Source organism: Micromys minutus (genome assembly GCF_963924665.1).
Source record: "Micromys minutus genome assembly, chromosome: 22".
NCBI lineage: Eukaryota > Metazoa > Chordata > Mammalia > Rodentia > Muridae > Micromys > Micromys minutus.
In genome coordinates, this window is record NC_137957.1 from 37,967,880 (window position 1) to 37,990,642 (window position 22,763).

Consider the following 22,763-nt stretch of genomic DNA (forward strand, 5'->3'; position numbering starts at 1 on the left):
TTTGTCTCCTGGTCCTGTCCAAAGAAAAGGAAATACATCTTTCAAAAAGTCCTGTAGATACAAGTAAGTATGTGCAAAGTAAGCTATATACCTAGGATAAACGTGAGCAACTGTATATAGGGGCTGAGAGCTTGACCTTGCTCTTCCAGAGGACCTGAGTTAGGGGCCCAGCATCTGTCTATGTTGGGCAGCTTACAAATGCCTGTAACGCCAGTTCTGGGGGCTCTAGTACCGTCTTCTGGCCTCTATAGGCAGCATCACTCACACAAACCTATTCACACACATACAAACACACACCAATGCATACATACACATACAGACACACATATACGCACACACACACATACATATGCATATACACACATACAAACATAAAGACAAACAGACACACACATACATACACATATACACAAAATTAAAACAAAAGAAATCTTTTTGACATTTTGGTTGGGAGCCTAGCCTTTAATGGCCGAGTCATCTCTCCAGCCTAAAAAGTAAGATAAATTCTTTAAAAAAATTTTTTAAACCTGTATATATTGCACAAACATGGCCAAATTCAACAGTCGGTGACTACCCAACACCTGTTTTGGCTTTAAAAACCATGCGCACACAAACTTCTGTACCCATTAATTTTTCTAATTCTAGGAACTTACACCCCAGAAAATAATCAACCCCGAGAGAAAAAAAAAAGTGTGTGTGCAATGATAGTGTCCCTTCAGTGCCGTTTAATAACCACCACACGTGTACACAGGCAAGATCAATCAACTACCAACTGCTCAATCAGTTAATATATTTCCAAAGTGTAGAAATGGTGTGGGTAGAGAAAACTGCGTGTGAAGCTTGGGTTTCCAAATTAAAAAAAGAAAAGAGTGAAAAGAAGTTTGAGAACTCGGCTCAGCTGTGAAGGTAAGTAACTAGTGAAATCTTCGAAGATTCCACACTAATCCAGGAAAATGATGACAAACTGCAGTCTTCCGGAGTCCTGAGATGCCTGTCTTTCCCTTTACATGTATCACCCGACTAAGGAGGACCGTGGAAGACAGAGGGGGCAGGAGAGAGTCAGCTAGCACCATCCAGAAGTCAGTTGGGCAATGTCCTCTGTATAAGAGAACACCGCCACCGTGGCGGTGTTTGAACAACAAGTTAGGTTTTCAGTTCATAGCCAGCATCTAGTGCAGATGGTCTCAACCTGTGGGTCTCCACACCTTGTGGGGGTTGAATGACTCTTTCACAGGGGTTGCCTAAAGCCATTGGAAAACACAGATGGCACGTTACAGTTCTTAAGGGGAGAGCAACGTTACAGCTAGAAAGAAGCAACAGGAACAGTTTTCTGCTTGGAGGTCACCGCAACATGCGTGAGGAACTATACCAAAGCGTCTGGAATACCCTACACTGGGGAGAGGGGATGCATAGAGCCCACCTCCAGGAGAAAGAGGGATGGGGTTGCCATCCCTCAGTCAAAAGCTCTGACCCAGAATTGTTCCTGTCTGAAAGAACTGCAGGGATGGAAATGGAGGAGAGCCTGAGGAAAGGAAGATCCAGGACAGGCCCAAATTGGGAGTCAGCTCAAGGGGAGGACCCAAGGCTGAGGCCATGGAGCACTTACAAAAAGGAGCCTATCATGACTGCCTTCCGAAAGACACAACAAGTAGCTGAAAGGGTCAGATGCAGATATTTACACCCAACCAATGGACAGAAGCTGCTGAGCCCTGTGGTTGAATTGGGGAAAAACTGGAAGAAGCTGAGGAGGAGGGCGACCCTGTAGGATACCAGCAGTCTCAACTACCCTGTACCCCGGAGATCTCTCAGACACTGGATCAACAAACCAGACAGCATACATCAGCTGATATGAGGCCCCCAGACATATACAGTAGAGGAGTGTCGGGTCTGGACTCAGTCAGAGAAGATGCACCTAACCCCTGAGAGACGTGGGGTCCCAGGGAGTGGGAAGGTCTGAAAGGGTGGGAAGGTGGGGACATCCTTGTGGAGACGGTGGTGGGGAGGTATGGGATGTGGAACAGTCGGAGGGTGAGCCAGGAGGGGGATAAAGTCTGGACTGTAAAAAAAAAAAGATTAAAGAATAAAATTTAAAACAGATTTTAAAGGGGGTCTCAGCATTAGGAAGGTTGAGAACCACTATTCTAGCCAATTCTCTCTAACCCCGATGCCTTTCCCACTTTTCTTCCCAGCTCCACCCATCCACAAATACTAAGAGGGAAGCTGTGAACTGTGGCCTTCCACGGTGTGAATCTATCTGAGCCAGCAGTTTGATGTTTACCCACAAGCCAGGGACCCCTGGGTCTTTGGCCTACTCCATGGCCCGCCTCTTTTATTAGGTCAGAAGCGGATCTGAAGGCTGAGAAAACACCGGTCCGCTTGACCTTTTACCCTGCTGACGTCAGGCTTGCTGCTTTGTATGGACTTTTCTGTGGATGTTTCTGATAGCCTCTTTAGGGAACCGAAGGAAGAGGGAAAAACTTCACTGAGGGTCTAGAAGAAAAGGGAGGCTAGTGGGAGGGGGTCCTCTTGTGAGTCTGGTGACTTGGGAGTGTAGAGCTGGGGGGATGCTGGAGAGTACCAAACTCTTAGTGCTTTAAAGCAGTTTTAAATGGTGAGAGAGAGAGAGAGAGAGAGAGAGAGAGAGAGAGAGAGTGTGTGTGCTTAAGAGTGTGAGATGTGTGTGTGTGAGAGTGTGAGTGTGTGTATGTGAGAGTGTGTTTGAGACTGTGTGTGTGTGAGAGTGAGTGTGTGTGTGAGAGTGAGTGTGTGTGTGAGAGTGAGTGTGTGTGAGAGAGTATGTGTGTGTGTGACTGTGTGTGTGAGAGAGTGTGAGTATGTGTGTGTGTGTGTGAAAGAGAGAGTATGTGTGTGTGTGTGACTGCATGTGTGTGTGAGTGTGTGTATGTGAGAGAGAGCTTGTGTAAGACTCTGTGTGAGAGAGACTGTGTGTGTGTGTGTGAGAGTGTGAGACTGTGTGTGTGTAAGAGTGTGAGTGTGTGTACGTGAGAGAGTGTGTGTGAGACTCTGTGTGTGAGACTGTGTGTGTGTGAGTGTATACGTACACACAAGTGAAGTGTCTGTAGAAGGTGTTGATTCCCTGCAGCTGAGGTTACAGGCACTTGTGAGTGACCTAAAGTGGAAGAACAGTAAGGACCTTTAACAGCTGAGCCTCACTAATGCTCAAGTCTTTGGTGCTAAAGCTTCCCATGCTTACAAACCCTCAGTGTGCAAGTGGCTCTCAGGCAGTACCTCCTCGGACACACGCTGACGTAACTACCCATGAAAAATAAAGTTTATTTTTATGCTTCCCGGGGATATATAAACCATCAGCACAGGGTGAGTGCGTTCTACGAAGCCAGGGAGAAACTGGTACTTTCCTGGTGCCTGATTCCTGCGCTAACTGACAATGGAGAACAGCATGGAAATAAAGTAGTGATAGCGACAGTTCACTGCTCCTTCACACGTGAGAGTACTGGAGGTCAAATGAATCCACAAAATACAAAGTGTGACTGTCTAAGGCGCAGAAAACTGTGCCTCGGGGAAGTTTTAAACAGATTTCACAAAGACAGGTCAGTGGAGAGGTAAGAGAAGTAAGAGCAAGGCCAGTTTGAACCTGTCCTTTATTCCTGCATTGCCTGTGCCTGCCAAAAGCAACAGGTTCGCCGAAATTATGTAGTATAACAATTCAATAACTCTCTATCCATAAGTGACTGTGTATCTATCCTCCACCAGTTCCACTTCCTGTCCCCCTTCCTTCCTTCAATTTCTTTTTAGACAGTGTGTGACTGTGTAGACCAGGCTTGCCTCCAACTCACAGAGATCTACCACAACCCCTGGCTAATATCTACTTTCCTTTTTGGAGGGCATTTGTGGTTGCATTTCTATGTGAGCTGCCATTGGGTTTTCCACTCACATTATTTTATAACTTCTTTCTTTTGTTATTGTTTTGTTTTTTTCTACCCCATCTCTAGTTTATCATAGAGACATGGTGTAGACCTAAAGGACATTTGTTTCTAATCTTTTCTAATCAGTTTGTCGAAAGATATATATATATATATATATATATATATATATATATATATATATATATATATATATATATTTATTTATTTTTTGCTGTCTGTTTTATAATGGCTGTAAGGTGACCACAAATCATCTTTGTGATTTGCAGGGTAAGCTTACTTTTATGGTATCATTTTATGTCAGTTCTTGTTTTTTTGTTTTGTTTTGTTTTGTTTTTGTTTTCTCCTAGCTCTTGCTGTATTTGCTGGGCAGGGAAAGTAACTCTCTCATTTTTTTATGAAACATACCATAGAAATAACATAAGGGTGGTGTGGTGGTATACGTCTTTAGTTCCAGCACTGATGTGCAGTGTGTGTGTGTGTGTGTGTGTGTGTGTGTGCGCGCGTGAGAGAGAGAGAGAGAAAGAGAGAGAGAGAGAGAGAGAGAGAGAGAGAGAGAGAGAGACAGACAGACAGACAGACAGACTGAGACAGGTGGCCAGAGTCAGGTAGGTCTCTGGATTAAAAGGTTATTATGGTCTACATAAAGAGCTCCAGAACAGCCAGGACTGCATAGTGAGACTTGTCTCAACAAGAGGAACAAAAGACCAAGGAGGTGAGCCCTGACAATATATACATACAAGTAACGTTATACAGACTGAGCAGGCTGTAATTATGTATTTAGTTTTACACACACACACACACACACACACACACACACACACACACACGTGTATGTAACAAGGTAGAAAAGATCTTGATTTTGAAAAAGAACAAGGGAGGTTTAGAAGGAAAATAGGAAATTATATCATTGTAATCTAAAAAAAATTAAAATATAATAAAAAAGAATCTAAACAAATCCTGGTGCCTGCCAGCCTTCTTTGAACAATCTGGATGCTGTCTACAACCTTGAGTGCAGCAGTGTGTACGCAAGCCACCACACTCGGGAGGGCGGGGTGCGTGGCAGACACCCAGGTCAAATCTGGTTTTACCCGGTTTGGATCACAGTTGAGCTCTATCCTTCACGAAGGCAGTAGGGACAAAGCAGACAGAGGCACCAAACCGATATTCTGTGTCTCAGCTTCATCCTTCCCTGCCCCAGGTCCCCTTCATCCTGGGAACCGCCTGGTATCAGTCCCCAGAACTGATCTGGTCAACGGAACAGTGCGTGGCACCCGCAGCCCTGCTGGGAGGGTCTCGCGGAAACTGAGCCCTCTGTCCCGTGCTCCAGTTGCCTCACCAGCGCAGCTCTCCAACACTTGTCTGCTAGCGTCAAGTCCCAGGACACAGTGTGTCTTTGTCTGTTTCTGTCACTGTCACACACACACACACATACACACACACACACACACACACACACACACACCACTGGCGTCCCTGTGTGAGCCCTTTCCAAGAACACTTTGCTTGGCCACCGCATTGCATCTACCTCGTCCAACTTGATCACTCCCAGGGGCTACATTTCAGTTTTGTTTTTAATCCAAAAATTAGGGGTCGGGGAGGTGGTGATATAATCCTCACCTCCTTTACTCAAAACCTGAAAGGGGAGACCTGAAAAGACTGGCGTCCACTATTAAGTTTATTCCAACTTTATTCCAGCCGTTCTGGTTGGCACTGCTTCTGTCTGGTCTTGGTCACAAGCTGCTGGCTAGCTCTGGCCCCTCCCCGCCCCTCCCCGCCCCTCCCCTCCCCGCCCCGCCCCGCCCCACCCCGCCCGGGAGCCACAGCTTGCAGGCACTACTGTCCTTCGCAGCCCGCCAGCGCCTGGGAGGACCATGAGCGGCCACCGCCTCCTGCTGGAGAACGCACAGCAAGTGGTTCTGGTGTGCGCCCGCGGCGAGCGATATCTGACAGGGTCTGCGCTGCGCAGCCTGGCAGTGCTGGAGGGTGCCAGTCTGGTGGTGGGCACGTGAGTAGCCAGTAGCTGGGGACAGGCGGGATGGGGTTCCCGGAGCTAGAAGCGCCTTCTCCAACAAAACGCCTTCAGAGCATCTTTCATTATGATCATTGATCCCGTTATAGCTTCCGAAGTACTGCCTGGTGTGGGTTTGCTTTGCTGCTTCCAGAAGATTCTGTAGACTCCTTTTCTCCCTCAAATCCCGGATATTGATCTAGGTGTGCAGTCCCAACACTAAAGAGGCAGAAGGTGAGGTCAGTAATCTAAGGCTATCCTTGACTGTATGCAGAGTTTGCATGTGAGATCCTGTCTCAAAAAATAAACAAGTACAACAACAACAAAACAAACAAACAAACAAACAAAACGACAGGGTTTCTTTGTCTAGCTCTGGCTGTCCTGGACTCATCTTGTAGACCACGCTGGCCTCAAATTCATTCACATCCAACTGTCTCTGCTTTCCAAGTGCGGGAATTAAATGCATGTACTGCTTTTAAATAACACTAATATCACCTCCGTTGACCCTCTAAAAGCACCCCTGGTGTAACCAAGCATAGTGGCCATGTCTTAAATACCAGCACTCTGGAGGCAGGGATAGGCTGTCCAAAGCTCGCTTGGCATTCATTATTCCAGGGCAGCCAAGTGAGACCATGTCTTAAAACAAACAAACCCCCAGCTGACACGAAAAATCACTCAAACCCTGCATCAGGGAGCTAGCTAATGTTAACATGCAGGCACTTTGGTTCTCAGTCGTTTTCTGAAGTAAATAAAGATGTGCCAACACCCACACCTTTTAAAGCGAAGGAATGGATGTGTATTATTTTGTAGCTTATTTTTTCTCCACTTAGTAGTAAACAGGGAAGCCTCACCATTCCATTAAGAACGTTTAATATCTACTAAAGGACCAAAAATCCTAAGACCTTTGGAAGGTGGTTTCTAGCTTTCTTGAGTAATTACGCTATCAGATGTGTGCTTTGTTCAAAGGTGACTCTAAAACCCACCACTGAGCGACAGCCCACTTTCTTAGAAGACAGCTGTGTGGCTACTGTGGTTCAGAAGAGACCCCCCCCCACACTCATCCCACACAGGCTGAGGCGATCAGAGATCTCCATCTTGGACCTGAACTCATTTAAAGTCCAGTAGCTCCCATGAGCTGACCGGCTTCAACAGGCGGCTCTCTGTAGAGCAAGCCCTTTGCCAGACTGTTTGCCCTGTGGCTCCTGGTTAATGGCTAAGGTTCATGCCAACCTGGACACACCTCTGATAAAAGAAGGGGAAGCATTCCTAAGTCCCAAGGGAGGGCTTTGTGTCTGACCTACACTCACAGATCAGCTTCTAAGCTGGCTGGTCCTTTCCACCACCAGATTTACTGCAAAGTGGGCATTTTATTGAACTTGGCCCAGATAAAAGCTGTCTGGCTTCAAAACTCAGAATGCAATATTTATAGATTAAAATATAGTTTCTCGTTCTCTCCTTGAATTTTCCCTCCTCTACATGCCCCCCCCCCTCCGTTCATGGGAGCTTTCCATTACTGTGACAAAACACCTGGGGCACGAGCAAAGGAAAGTTCTAGCAGGTTTCACTGTGGCTCTGAGGCTTGTGATAGGACCACATGTCTTGGTGGCAAGGTGGGGCACAGGAGATCGAAGACACTTATCCCATGGTGACCAGGAAGCAGAGACACAGAGAAAGAAAAGAACCAGGGAGAAGATACCGTTTTGAAACGCATGCTCCCAAGAGCCCGCTCCCTTCAGCTAGGTCCCAGGTCCTAAATTCTACCATCTCCCAAATACCCCAACAACTTATGAAGCCATCAATGGAGCAATTCACTGATGAGACCAGTGCCTTCTGGTCTCTTTGTTTTTCCAGAACCCTACATTGGAAACCACACTTTCAACACAGGAACCTCTGGAGGGCTCTTCAGAGTTAAGTCCCAACTGATAAGCTGAAGTGACAAATGGGAGTCTGGGAAATGTAGTCTTTACTGTGAATGGTCCTGTATTTTAGGCATAAACTAGGGATCTAGGACTGTGGAAAAGTGGAACACTGATCTTAGAGAAAAAGTAGCAATCAATCTCTTCTACACATGGTTTGGCTTTTTGTGGTCACCATCTCTTTCCTAAAAGCCCATGGAGAGAGAGGGGCAAGGGGAAGGGAGGTAGGGAAGGAGGGAGAGAAAGAGGGATATACAATAAATTTTGGCTAACACCAGAGCATCCAAAACATATTTAAATCATTTATATTTCAGAAAAAAATTTTTTTTTCAGAAAAAACTTTCCTCAAACTTAGTCCCTGTTTCTTAATTTTTATCCCCCTCAGTGATGGACTTATAAAAGCTGTCGGCCCTGCTGACTTTATCCAAAGACAGTTTTCTGGAGAAACTTTTGAAGAACGAATTGATTGCTCTGGGAAATGCGTCTTGCCAGGTACTGATGTTCTTTCTCATAAAACTCTGAAAGCAGTTTTAACAGTGGCTCCAGGACAGAAAAGAGGAAGCCGGTCCCCGTTTGTTTTCAAAAGGATCTTAACCACAGGGTTCAAAAGTATCCCTGGTCCCACCCACTGAAGTTCTGCTCTGCCAATGTGATTTTATGTGGAATCCTTGTAAGGTGATTATAGATTCTCCTTGGTTATTTTTCCTGAAGCTATACAGCTTCCTCGTGGTGTGTTTTCTACTCCTTGGTGATACTGTTCCCAGTTTTGCTCAATAGTAGTTTAGCCACTCTGGCTTCAAGGTTTCTTTGGGAACGTAGTTGCTGAACATGGGAGCTGGTTATCTCTAAGGGATATTTGTCTTGTGTTGAGTTATTCTTCTCTATTAGAACCTCACAAAGTCTCCCCTCTCGCCCTCCTCCAAGCTGGGTGGCTACCACCATGTATTCCGAGCCGTGAGTAATACAGAACAGTCGGTCATGGCCTGAGCCCCTTTTGTCTTTCTTACCTTTGGTTGCAGGTTTGGTGGACGCGCACACACATCCGGTGTGGGCTGGGGAAAGAGTCCATGAGTTTGCAATGAAGGTAACTGGAGCGGACGGTAGCAGATCAATAAAGCACGAACAGGATGTTTTCTCTAATGGCTGCATCAGTGGTTGACCTGTGCCGTGTGCCTTTTTTTACGGTTATCTTTATTTGTCTTAATGAAGAACATAACTGATGATCAGGGCATCACATCTCATTGCAGATGGTTGTGAGTCACCATGGGGATGCTGGGATTTGAACTCGGGACCTCTGGAAGAGCAGTCAGTGCTCTTAACAGTTGAGTCATCTCTCCAGCCCGACCAAACTTAATAGAAACGGCCCCCAAATTATTGTATGATGTATGTATAGAGCAACTGATTTGAGAAAAGAGGTATTTGAAGATTTTTCCACTACAGACTCTTTTTTTTAGAACAGAGTTCAGCAACTCACTGGCAGATTTCTGCTCCCATCTTGTATTTCAAAATCAGTATTTGTAATTTTGAACGCGTAACTTTTGAATGAGTTTCAAGAAATAGTTTGAAAAAAAAAATCACAGTTCACTGCAGATGAATTTGGAAAAACAGACTGCTAAACCAAAATAATAGAATGCCTTACATTAGTGTCCTTAGGAATATGAACGTTGAGAATAACATAGCATGTGGTCATATCAGTTACAGGAGCCATAACCGGCTCCTGAGCGAAGCCATTATCTCATTAAGGGGGAAAAGCGCAGCCTGGCAGTGACATCATACTGTTGTGGAAAACAGGAGAGGAATCCTGTTCTTCTGCTATTGTGTCTCTTCTTCAGCAAATCAAAAGTGCTTTTGAAAACAATTTTATCATTACAATGAATTTCAGAGCTAAAAGGCACCTTAGAGACTGTGGTCCAAGTGCAGACAGGTGATGGAGAGAGTTGGGTCTGGGAAAGGAGGAGCTAGGGGAGCCAGCTGAGGGTGGGGGGGGGAGCTGAGCTGAGGGGGGGGTATCTGAGCTGAGGGTGGGGGGGTGGGGGGGAGCTGAGCTGAGGGTGGCAGGGGGGTAGCCCAAGTCTGGTCCAAAGGCTTGCATATTTTGTTTGGAGCACACGTCCCTATTGTCCAGATAACTAACTATTCATTACTGGAGTTGTAGAAAGAACCTCTTTATTTACTTGAGTGGCAGGAGTTAGGTCCCAAACTCTGTGCCCAAATGACATGGAGTTTGTCCTTGGTCAGTAGAGAGCGGAGTAATTGCTTTGGGTTCCGGAAACACCCTAAGCTTTGTTTTCTCAAACACGCTGAGAGACAGTGAGTGAGCTGAGGCTCAGCTGGCTGTCCACTGGGGCTGACTCCACACACTGGAACACTCCCATATCTAATCGATTGTTACTGCTTTCAGATACCATAAGCCTACCCACCACATGGCCCATCTCTGCCACTCAAGAACCTTTGGGGATTCCCTTCTGCATATCTAGCGGGGGAGTCTTTGAGGGACTATGTGCCTTCCTTCCTGATCTTGCTGTTGGTGCCTGTGCCCTATTGCTCATTAAACTAATTTCATTGATTGATGGAAACAGGGTCTTATGTCACCCAGGCTGGTCTGTAATTCCTCATATAGCTGAAGTAGGCCATGAGCTTCTGATCTCCCTGCCTCTGCTTCCCAAGTGCTGGCATCACACACAGGCTTGCACCATGCCTAGCTGCTTCTTAACCATCTTGTAGAATTTATTTTATTTTAGCTTTATTTTTATTTTTTAATATTTTCTCCTCCCTCCATCCCTCCCTCCCTCTCTCTCTCTTTCTCTGTGTGTATGTATGTGAGAGAAAGACAGAGACAGAGAGACACAGAGAGATTCTCACGTAGCTGGAGTTACTGGGGGTTGTGGGCTGCCAATGTGCACGCTGGGAACTGAACCCCGATCCTCTGCCACAGCAGCACCAGCTCTTAACTCTTCAACCCCTTAATCGTCTTCCAGTGGCACCCATCCGGGGAGGTAGGTTCTGTAGACTTGCCTGTAACCTCCCTGAGTGAGCCATGCGTTCAGTTGGCAGGGGCCACTTACATGGACATTCACCGTGCTGGAGGAGGGATCAACTTCACGGTGGAGCACACGCGCCAAGCCTCGGAGGAGGAACTGTTCGGTTCCTTCCGGCAGCGGCTGCAGTGCATGATGAGGGCTGGGACCACGCTGGTGGAGTGCAAGAGCGGATATGGCCTCAACCTGGAGACAGAGCTGAAGATGCTGCGTGTAATCGAGCGTGCCCGGCGGGAGCTGCACCTCAGCCTCTCTGCCACTTACTGTGGGGCTCACTCAGTACCCAAGTAATCTCCATGGTGGGATCCTGCTGTCACTCGGGGGCGTTGGGAACTGCCAGGGCTGTGTTTTCTGGAGGGTAGAGGCTCTCAAGCACTCCTGCTCTTGCCCGGAAGATCATCGAGAGAAGTTTCCGGAAAGATGCTTCGTTTCTAAAGGCCAGGAGTGGTGCCCAGGTGGTTTTAGGAAAAGGGTTCCAAGGGCCTCATCTGCTTTTCTAATCCTTTAAGAATGAAGGGGGGTGGGGAATATTCCTAAGCTTTCTATTCATTAGTATAAAGAATGGCCCCTTGCCAGTCCTTTCAAATTACAGCTACCAATTCAGATTTTCCACGATAATCAATTAGCATAAAATACTGCAAAAATTACTAGTCATTTCCTCTAGGAGAATAAATTGTGTAGTCTGCAGAGGGGTTTTCATTAATCTGCTCACTCAAGAGCAAATATTTTTATTTTATTAGTTTATTTTTTCTTTTACTTTTCTTCTTTTTCTTCCTCCTCCTTCACCTCGTCCTCCTTTTCTTTTACCTCCCCCTCCTCCTCCTCCTCTTCTTCCTCTCTCTCTCTCTCTCTCTCTCTCTCTCTCTCTCTCCCTCCCTCCCTCCCTCCCTCCCTCCCTCCCTCCCTCTCCCTGTCTCTCTCTCTGTCTTTGCCGTTGCCTTTATCTAAAGAATTTCCGATGCTTTAGGAAGAGTACTCCGTCTCTTTATGCACTTACAGTCTAGCCCTTCAGTTCCTTTCTGTCCTGAAACTCCTGGACAGGAAAGCCCACCGGTCCAGGTCTGAACGGTTGGGAGAGCAGGTGTGTCCAAGCTCTTTGCCCAATCTACTGCTTGAGGGATGGAAGGTGCATATACCTGACCTAGACTTAAGTTACAAACGGTACCTAAGCTCAAGTCATTTCAATTATTTGTATGTTTTACTCTTATGAACTTTGTACTTTGTTTGCTAATTTAAAATTGTGCGTGTGTATCATATACAAGATGTTTGGAAAGGTGCATACATTGTGAATGGCTGGATTGCACTGATATATGCGCGACTCCACTGATCACGTTTGTCTTCAATCAGAGGAACAAAAAAATTAACACTCCGTGCATGATGGTGCACACCTTTAATTCCAGCACTCAGAAGGCAGAAGTGGGAGGATCTCTGTGAGTTTGAATTTGAGGCTAGCAGGTCTACACAGCAAGTTCTAGGCCAACCAGGGCTACATAGTGAGATCCTGCCTCAAAAAACAAAAAAACAAAAACAAAAATTAAAAAAAACCTCATACAACTGATTATGCAGAAAAATGTCAATATTTAATATTTCCAGTGATCTTCATTTTAACTTTTAACATTTGTATTTTTTAAATTACTGAAGTATGAATTGAGACTTTTGAAAGAGTTTGTCTACTGAAGTGATAGTTGTTTTCAAATGGAATATAACATATAGGGTACCCTGCTTGTTTCCCTAAGTAATGAAAGCTGGGCTTAAACGCATCTTCATTGCTAGCTGCGTGACTTTTAAGTGTGTTTCTTAACTGTTTCAAACGTGAACAACACACATGTAAGAAAGAATCACATGTACCCTGTTTTCTGTCCGTGTTGTGGGCAACAGAAATAACTTGTAAATACCCTTCCCCATGACCTCCTCTGGTCCAAACTACCTGTGTTGTTGAATGAGGGACACTGTGCCAAATAACAGGCTGGAGTTGTACAGAAACTGTCTCCAGCTGCTACTGAAGCTTGTGTCTTGATTCCCGTTGGTTTATCCCAGAGTAGCAGATCCCAACCAAATCACATGTCTAAAGTTTCCAAGTGAGTTGGGGTGATGTTAAAAGCTCTGCTCTTGTTCATGACTAACAGCTCCCAAGTTTAACAGAGCATTCCAAGGCTTTCTTCTCTCTGATCCACTCCTGTTAGCAACACAGGAGGCCTTAGGTGATGGCTTCAGGAAAACTTGAGCATAGAGAAGAAGCAAAAGACAACGTGATAGCTCAGGTCAGGATGACCTCTAAATGCCCTTGATACAGAGATGCAGCTTTGTTGGCGTCCCAAAGGCCACACAGCTTAGTGAAGCTGAGCAAGTTACCTCTCTGTTGTGTCTAAGAAGATCCTGGGACCGGAAGTCTCATTGCTGCAGACCAGCTGTGTGAGCTCTGCACAGCTGCTAAATGCTGAGTTCTTTTACAGACTCTTTCTCTCCCTTTCTGAAGCTTAAGCTCATTTGTTTATACTGTTTATTAGCCTTCCTTTATTAAACTATATATATCCTTAAATGTATGTATGGTATATATAATAACATATGTATTAACCAACGCATGCCATATCGCATATATTAAAGAATATGTATATTAAAAATATGTAAGTATCACACATATAGAGAATACGCCCGTGGTGATCTCATTTTCTTCCATTAGAGGAAAAACTGCCGTGGAAGCTGCTGATGACATCATCAGTCACCACCTGCCAAGGCTGAAGGAACTCAGCAAGACCGGGGAACTACATGTTGATAACATAGATGTGTTCTGTGAGAAGGGTGTCTTTGATCTGGACACTACCAGAAGGATTCTGGAAGGTGGGAAAGAGATGGGGTTACAGATCAACTTCCACGGGGATGAACTCCATCCGATGAAGGCTGCTGAGGTATGGCTGACCGCTGCTCTTTCCTGCACACTTCGTTTTGTTCAGAGTTAAGGCAGCAAGTGGGAAGTTTCTGGTCTGGCTGGGCCTAGAAACTTTCTTGAGGAACTAGGAAATGACTCTTTCAATAAAACACTGGCCTTGAAAGTACAAAGACCAAGTCTGATCCCCAGGACCCATGTAAAGCAGTCTAGGCTTGGTGGTTTGTGCTTTGAATTCTGGCCCTGCATGGATAGAGATAAGCTGATCCCTGGAGCTCTAGGCTAAGTGCTTGGTGAATTCTAAACCACACACAAAAAAAAGACCCTGTGAAAAAGAAAGGAAGGAAGAAAGGGAGGGAGGGAGGAAGGGAAGGAGAAAGGAAGGAAGGAAGGAAGGAAGGAAGGGAGGGAGGGAGGAAGGGAAGGAGAAAGGAAGGAAGGAAGGAAGGAAGGAAGGGAGGGAGGGAGGAAGGGAAGGAGAAAGGAAGGAAGGAAAGAAGGAAGGAAGGAAGGAAGGGAGGGAGGGAGGAAGGGAAGGAGAAAGGAAGGAAGGAAAGAAGGAAGGAAGAAAGAAAGGGAAGGGAAAAAGAGGGAGGGAGAGGAGAGAGGGAGTAAGGAAGGAAGGAAGGAAGAAAAGATAGAGAGAGAGATATAGATAGATAGAGCTTGAGGTTGTCTTCTAATCTTCACACATTCACACTCACACACACACAGAGTGAGAGAGACAGAGACAGAGAGACACATTTACACACATTCACAACAGACACACACACAGAGAGAAACTCACACACATACATGCACACAGAGACATGTATACAAGACATATACATAAGACATATATATAGACACAGACACATACAAACACTCATAGACACACTCACAGAGAGATACAAACACACAGGACACACACATACACACACTGAAGGATCCACACAGACATTCATCCCTATACACAGACACACGCATTCATACACACAACTTATTTCTGTTTGTCCTTGTGTCCTCTGGTGGCTGTTGCCTGCACATGCTATGCAGGTGCTTGTGTACTGTGCTACCCCAGCCAAATTGTTTCTTTATTCCCTTTCCCGATGACAGTCATAGAGAAGAAAGAACCCATGTGATCTCACTTTTTGCCAATTTGATACAAACTAGAGTCAGTCATCTTGAAGGAAGGAACCTCACTTGAGAAAAGGCCTCTGGCATGTAGGCGAGTCTGTGGGGGCATTTTCTTGATTACTGATTGCTGTGGGAGGACCCTAAACACAGGGGACAATCCCATCCCTGGGCAGATGGTCCTGGGTAGTATAGGAAAACAGGCTAAGCAAGCCACAGGAGCAAGCCAATGAGAAGCACTCTTCCATGGTCCTTGTTTTACTTTGCATCTCTAGGATCCTGCCTTGAGTTCCTGCCCTGACTTCCCTTGATGATGAAGTATAACCATCTAAGATAAAAATACACCTTTTCCTTCCCATGTGGCTTTTGTCCATAGTCCTTAGGACAATAGGAAAAGGCAAACTCGGGAAGAACTGAGGACTAATTCTCTCCCACTCCACAGAGCCACACTAGCACAGTGCTGCCAGCTCACATGCAGCTTTTAGGACCTTCTGTGATAGCAAACAGGTTGATGGTCTGCTGTATGTGTAACCCTGGGATGGCTTGTGTGACTGTACAGGCTGCCCAGGTTCATTCATTCAAAATTTCAGCAGTGTGCTAGGCCAAAAGTCCAACAGTGAGGAAAGTAATGAAGAATTGATCTGGCTGGCCTGGAACTCACTCTGTAGATCAGGCTGGTCTCAAACTTTTAGAGATCCACCTGCTTCTGCCTCCCAAGTGCCAGGATTAAAGGTGTGCCATCATGCCTGGCTGAGTCTAGGTGTCTTTCCTGTAATCCTAGAGCTAAAGAGAGCAACCACCCTTGAGACATACACATTTGCAAATGTTTCACCCGTGCCTCAAGTTCGAGACTTGCTGTCTCCGTGCCACTGTCAAACTTGACCTGTGATTTGTGTCTCAGTGAACACTACCATCCACTGTCCGTTAGCTAAGGCAAAGACTCAGGCGTCCATTTGAATCCCCACTTCCTTTCACCCACTGTGTCAACCAATCCTCATGCCTGCTCAGATCCATCCCCAAGTATCCCTATATCCCTGTGACGCACACCACACGTGGCTCATACCATCCCCTGCTCTCTCTCCCTTCAGTCTTGCCTCCGCATTAAGGATGCCTTCCAATCTGCTCCCGGAGGCAGTCTATTCCTCCCCTCTTACAGGCTTTAAGGGTTTGAGTCTTCAAAAGATGGTGGGACTTCTAAAAATTGGAATCTCTATATTGAAATGTTTATAGTAATGTGTGATCTTTGTTTTTTTAAAAGAGATTTGTTCATTTATACATATACATATACACTGTAGCTGTCTTCAGACACACCAGAGGAGAGCACCAAATCTTATTACAGATGGTTGTGAGCCACCATGCAGTTGCTGGGAATTGAACTCAGGACCTCTGGAAGAGCAGTTGGTGCTCTTAACCACTGAGACATCTCTCCAGCCCGATCTTTGGGATGAACAAAAAAAAAAAAAAAAAAAAAAAAAAAGGAAAGGCTATCAGTTAACAATTGTATGTGTGTCAAATTGACGAGAGGCCATTTGTGATGGCTATTTTTTGTCAGTTTTACACAGGCTGGAGCCATCTAAAAGCGGGGGGAGCCTCAGTTGAGAAAGTACCTCTGTAAGATCTGGCCATAAGGCATTTTTTTAATTAAAAATCAGTGGGTGGTGCCACTCCTGAGCAGGTGGTCTATAAGAAAACAGGCTGAGCAAGCCCCAGAGAGAAATCCAGTAAGCAGCATCCCTCCATGACCCCTGCATCAGTTCCTGCCTTGTTTAAATTCCTGTCCTGGCTTCCTTTGATGACAAACAATGATCTGGAAGTAGAAGCCGGAAACCCCATCCCCTAGCTAGCTTTTAAGTCCCAGTGTTCATGGCAGCAGCAGAAACCCTAAGACACGGCTTAGAATTTTGTTCTTAGGATAAATTCTGGCCTCTGTGGAGAAAGAGGAACGCTTCTCCACTGTTGGTGGGGTTGTAAACTGGTACAACCACTCTGGAAGTCAGTCTGGTGATTCCTCAGAAAATTGGACCCAGTTATTCTACTTCTGGGCATATACCCCAGAGATGCTCCAACATACAATAAAGACACATGCACCACAATGTTCACAGCAGCCCTATTTATAATAGCCAGAAGCTGGAAATAGCCCAGATGTCCTTCAGTAGATGAATGGATACAAAAATTGTGGTATATTTACACAATGGAGTACTACTTAGCTATCAGAAACAATGACTTTATGAAACTCTTAAGAAAATGGATGCATCTAGAGAATAACATCCTGAGTGAGATAACCCAGTCACAAAAGAACAGACATAATATGCAGTCACTGATAATTGGATGCTAACCCCAGAAAGCTCTGAACACCCCAGAAACAACTCACAGACTATATGAAGTTCAAGAAATACAAAGGCCAAAAAAAAAAAAAGATGAAAAATCATTATGCTTAATCTTTACACACCAAGAAAACTTTGACTATTTTCAGGGTACATCTTGTTTTACACGTACTTTATGCTCATTGTAACTAGAAAGATTTTAAGGCATACTATCAAACCTTTAAAAAAAATCAAGTACTGACAAAAATGTATTCATATACTTTTATGCAAAAATGCTTTTAAAATCTGCACATTTATCTTTGTTTTTTAAAATAAAGTTGTTCAATTAAAGAAAAAAAAAACTTAAAAAAAATTCTGGCCTCTCTACACAGCCACCAGGATCTGGGCCTGCCTTATTTCTCCCTTTCTCTCTCTTGTTTCTGTTTACCTCCCCAGCCTCTCTATCAGAAATCAAGCACAGCAGACTACCTTTAGCATCCTATACCAGGAACCTGCTGTTTTCCTGGTACATATGAGAATATAGTGAGCCATAGTCTCATCCTTGGCCCACCATAGCTACTCTTCCTCTAGGACCCCATCCAAAATCTCTTTAAGATTGTATTGTGCCCTCACCCTGGTTTTCTCCCCACTGACTAAACTTGTGCCCAGCACTTGGATCTCACTATCCCTGGAGGTCAGCACAGTGCCTGGGGTATAGGTAGGCTTCTGCAAGTAAATATTTGCTGACTTTGTTGTATGAATGTGACCCATGTGGTCACTGAGTGACTATTGATTAGAGAAAGCAACTAGTGGGTAAAACAGAGGGAACCCAATACCCCTAATAAGCAAATCTGATTAGGAAAGCAGGCTGGTTGGAAATGCCCCCAAGGGGTTTCCTGAACCAGCAACCTCCCAGACCCTCTGTTCCAGACAACAGTGTCTGTGCACAGACAACAGGGTCGGCGCTCCCTCCAGTTAGAACATGGCAGCCTCCCACGACTTCAGTGTTATAGCAAGTGACAGTTGTTTAACATGGGTCAAACCCTGATGTTTCTGCTGGGAAAAAAAAAAAAAACTTTTAAGTTGATGCCTCAAATTACTTAGAGTTTTTTTTTTAACTGATTTTTTTTTAACCCCACAGTGGATAGCATTCTGAGACATCCGTCTTTATTTCTGTGGACTCTAGAGAAATTAGATTTTATTACTGACATTAGTCCCATTTTTTTTATTCTGATCCCCAGGAGTCACAGAATTGCTTCAGAAAATACAGATTGTGCTTAAGAGTCATTTATTGTGTGTTTCTTTGTCTGCTTCAAGGTCTTTCTCCATTGCTCTGGATAGCCTGGAATCCAGTGTGTAGCCAGCCTAGGCTGCCTGCTATCCTGCCTCACTGCCTCATCTTCCAAGTACTTGGATTACAGATCCACCACCTCACTTTAAAGACTTGTTTTTAACCCCAACATGCTAATTTTCAGATGGCTGTCTGTGACAAACCCTGTGTCTATTTGGGAGCTTGTGCTCAGCAGAAATACTTGACAAGAATTCTTAACAGGGCAGGGGAAGCAGTGTCATCGTGTTTAAGTGAATTGTTGTATGTTAAGCCTTTCCTTCTCTGCCCATCCTGCCTAGCTTGGTGCCGAACTAGGAGCACAGGCCATCAGCCACCTGGAGGAAGTCAGCGATGAAGGCATCTCTGCCATGGCTGCGGCTCAGTGTTCTGCTGTCCTTCTGCCTACCACGGCCTACATGCTGAGGTAAGGACCTTTCTTACCCTGACATATGCCTTTGAGTACAGGTCGTGAGGACACAGACTTTGGAGGTGCACTGTTCCAAAAACTCTTGAGAATGCTGACGGTAGAAACTTAGATGCCAAGAGGTGTGAGAACAGCAGCATAAAGCCATCATCTTAAAGGTGCAACCAACAAATCCATAAAGTGCCGGGTGTTGCTAATACTCTTGTCCACTCCACCACTAACCCTGGAGCTTTTTCTCCTCTTCTAGAACATGAATGTTCCCTTCATCCCTGCATTCTGAAAAAGTTCCACTGGAGACTGACACCTTTCCTCCCCTTCCCTTAGGCTGAAGCAGCCTCCAGCCAGGAAGATGTTGGAGGAGGGAGTCATAGTTGCTTTGGGCAGCGATTTCAACCCCAACGCTTACTGCTTTTCCATGGTAACTACCTTCCAGATATTTTTCTTAACAGGGTGTACACAATGGAGCATATAAAGGTTTACGTTTTTCAACAGTCGTGAAAACGTATTTAAAAATATAAAATGATTTCCTTGAGAAGAAAGAGGAAAAGGGTTTAGTCAGTGGTATAATTGAATTTTTTTCGGCACACACGAATTCACTCAGTTCTGAAGAGATAAATCTCCAGTTGAATTATCTTCTGACACGCCTTAGACACATAAGAGTTTGTAATAAGCCATTTTCCTCCTCTGGGGCATAGCAGAAACTCAGCGAGACTTTAGTGAGTAAGGGTAGAGATAAGCTTCTCACACAGCACAGGGTCTTAAAAAGCTGCAAGTAAATATTAAACGTGCAGTGTTATTAAATATTAAAAAGAATTGCCCCCAAAATTTAAGGATCTTATGTGTAAATTGCATTTTCAATAGCAACACACACACACACACACACACACATATATATATATATATTACATACAGGTGTATAGTATATGATGTAATATATGTATAAGCAATATAAATATATATACACATATCACATACACACAACATAATATGTAAAATGATATATAATATATTACATAGTATATGTAATATACTATGTTACATATAATATGCCATTTATTGTATATACATTATATATTTTGTATATATTATACTTTTTTTGGATTGGGAGTAGAGTAAAATCTGGGGCCTTTTGCATCTGAGCACACACTATTCCTGAGCTATTCCTTCCAGACACACATTCAACTGTCTTTGCTTGTGCTGTGTGGAGAGGCACTCTAGTTGCTACTCTGTTGTTCTCCAGTGCTCTCTCTCCTTGCCTTAGCCGATGGTCATGCACCTGGCCTGTGTAAACATGAGGATGTCCATGCCCGAGGCCTTGGCCGCCGCCACCATTAACGCGGCTTTTGCATTGGGAAAATCTCACACCCACGGATCTTTGGAAGTTGGCAAACAGGGAGATGCCGTCATCATCAATGCATCCAGGTGAGCGCCCTCCCAAGCTAGTGGTGACCACAGCAACTATTAGCTGTCTTATTTGATGCCATGTAGACAGGTTTTAGATCCCTTCTGACTTGTAATTAGTAAGTATCAGGTTCTGTGTAGATGCCACGCTACCCTCTATCTTTACCTCTTTCCAATCAGAAAGGCTCCCTTTTGATCCTCAACTACATAGTAAAGCAAGTCTTCAAATCCTTTTATGTGCCCTGCCTTTCTCGTAGGCCTTCAATTCCTGCTGTTTTCCTGGACTTGGGACTTGTCCCTGGACCTGTGTGTTTGATTTTATGCTTGCCTCCTGACCTCTTGTTTGTTTACAGCTCTATTTATCACCTGGCTCTGATTTATTCATTCTCTGACTCATGGAATTGAAGGACTCTCAAAGCCTCTACTCAGCTCTTCTATTCCTGGGTTCTTAATACTCACCTGTGGTCTGCTACAACCTGGGCCTCCAATGACACAAGCTTGGTCCTAGTGTGTAAATCTAAATGTTGGAGATGTTATGTCCCTCATGTTCAACAGAAGAGAGTAGCTCCATAATTTCAGTCCTTCTAGAAGCATCTCCTCCTTCCATTGAAGATACTGTGCATGTGCTACTCATGAATTAGTTTTTTTAAAGTTCAAGGGCTGGAGAACTGGCTCATCTCATAGAACACTGGCTGCACAAGCATGAGGTCCTGAAACTGAGCATCAGTACCCACGTAAAAAGCCAGGCGTGGCAGAAGGGACCGGAGCTCTGAGCACTGGGGAAACAGAGACAGGGGATTCCCCAGGTTTTCCTACCAGCCAGTCTAGTCAAATAGAGGGACTCCAGGGGTAGTTACAGAGCTGCTTCAAAAAAACAAGGTGGGTGAACAGGAAGACACCGATATGGGGGACTGATCTCCACGTGCACTTACACAGGTGAGCAGGCATACCCACACATGTATGCATGTACATGAACACACACACATACATACACATGCACACACATGCACACACAAGCACATGCATGGAATTCACTTTAAGCTAGTATTAACTGACGTGATAATGCTTTTGATTTATGTGCACTGAAGCAACCATTTGCTTTCTTTCTAGATGGGAACATTTGATTTACCAGTTTGGAGGCCATCATGAATTAATCGATTATGTTATAACTAAAGGAAAAGTCGTCTATAAAAAGTAATAGATCTGGACCAGTGAGATGGTTCAGGGCGATGAGTTTCCTGTCACAAAACCTGATGACTAGAGTTTGACCCCAGGGCTCACGTGGTGGGAGGAGATATTGCCTAAGAGTTACCCTTCGATCTCCACATACTCACCTGCTATGTACCAGGTCCCTCCTTTCCTCCACATAAATAAATGTAATAAAATAAAAATATATTTTAAAAAAAGCTAGACCTGCAAGGGAAGATTTGATACTTTGTATCAAATAACTCCATGTAAGTTAAAACCCTTGGCAGAACTATGTCACTTAAGCCTAATCATGAATCAGTCCTTTAACTATTCACCCCAAACCCCAAGGGATTGACCTGTTTGGCTTGAACATGTATGTGTACTGGATGTTCAAACAAAAGCCTCTCGTGATGAAACGTAGAGTTGTTTTTTGTTTTTTTTCCCAAAGATTGGCTACCGATGTTCTAAGATGAGAGTATGGAGGCAGCTTAAAAATTACTTTTTGGGAGAAACAAGCTTGGTCTGAGAGTCTGTTTTGTTTCTGTAAGTGCTATGCCCCGATGAGACCAACAGTACCATTGCCTAAGAAGAATACAGTCTTCTTTCCCTGCGTTTTGCCTCTTGAGATGTTTTCTAGCCAGTCAGGGCCTTCTGGGGCAGAGGTGTCCTTCCATTTTTAATAATTTTTGTCAGCCCTTGAAATAAAGCTTGAACCACAGAGTTTAAGACTTGATATCATACACAGGTACAGAAACTCTTCTCTACAGACACATTTAAGCCAATGTCAATGAGGTTGTGTTAAAAATCTTTATATTAATTTTTTCCTATATCACAAAGTCATGGAAAAGGCTTATAGTTCTCAGTAAGTATTTGTTGTTATTACCATTGTTGCTAGACAACCCCAGAAGTAGATCAGCAGTGTTATCTACAGAGTGTTTTTGAAATGTTCAAAAAGTGGATTGCAAAATTATTTGCAGAGTGAATGATTCTTCATAGAAACTGGTATTTCTAAAGCCACATCTGTTTGAAAACTTGTAAAATATTTCAGCGATCTTTGTAATCATAATACAAACTAGTGATTTCACAAATAGATGTTAGTTGCCAAATGATTATCAAATTCAGGCTGGCAGGGGGGCAATTATGAGATGTTGTTGGGTTCAGTATAAATCAAGTCAAGATACTGCACTAATTGGGTTTTGCTGCTGCAATACCAGAGGTGGTGTTACTTGTGTAGTGAAGGTGTTTATTTAACT

At 44.4% G+C, this 22,763-nt stretch overlaps 1 protein-coding gene across 1 annotated transcript; it reads left to right on the top strand.

The window, feature by feature from the left end:
• Positions 1 to 5,776: 5,776 nt before the first annotated feature.
• AMDHD1 (amidohydrolase domain containing 1) lies at positions 5,777 to 21,520 on the top strand (the record flags this gene model as incomplete). The annotated part of the gene is made up of 9 exons (XM_080935776.1): positions 5,777 to 5,910; positions 8,215 to 8,321; positions 8,849 to 8,913; positions 10,877 to 11,154; positions 13,548 to 13,773; positions 18,797 to 18,921; positions 19,246 to 19,339; positions 20,183 to 20,343; positions 21,433 to 21,520. The coding sequence occupies 9 exons, from the start codon at positions 5,777 to 5,779 to the stop codon at positions 21,518 to 21,520; spliced, it is 1,278 nt and encodes a 425-aa protein (XP_080791902.1).
• Positions 21,521 to 22,763: the final 1,243 nt, after the last annotated feature.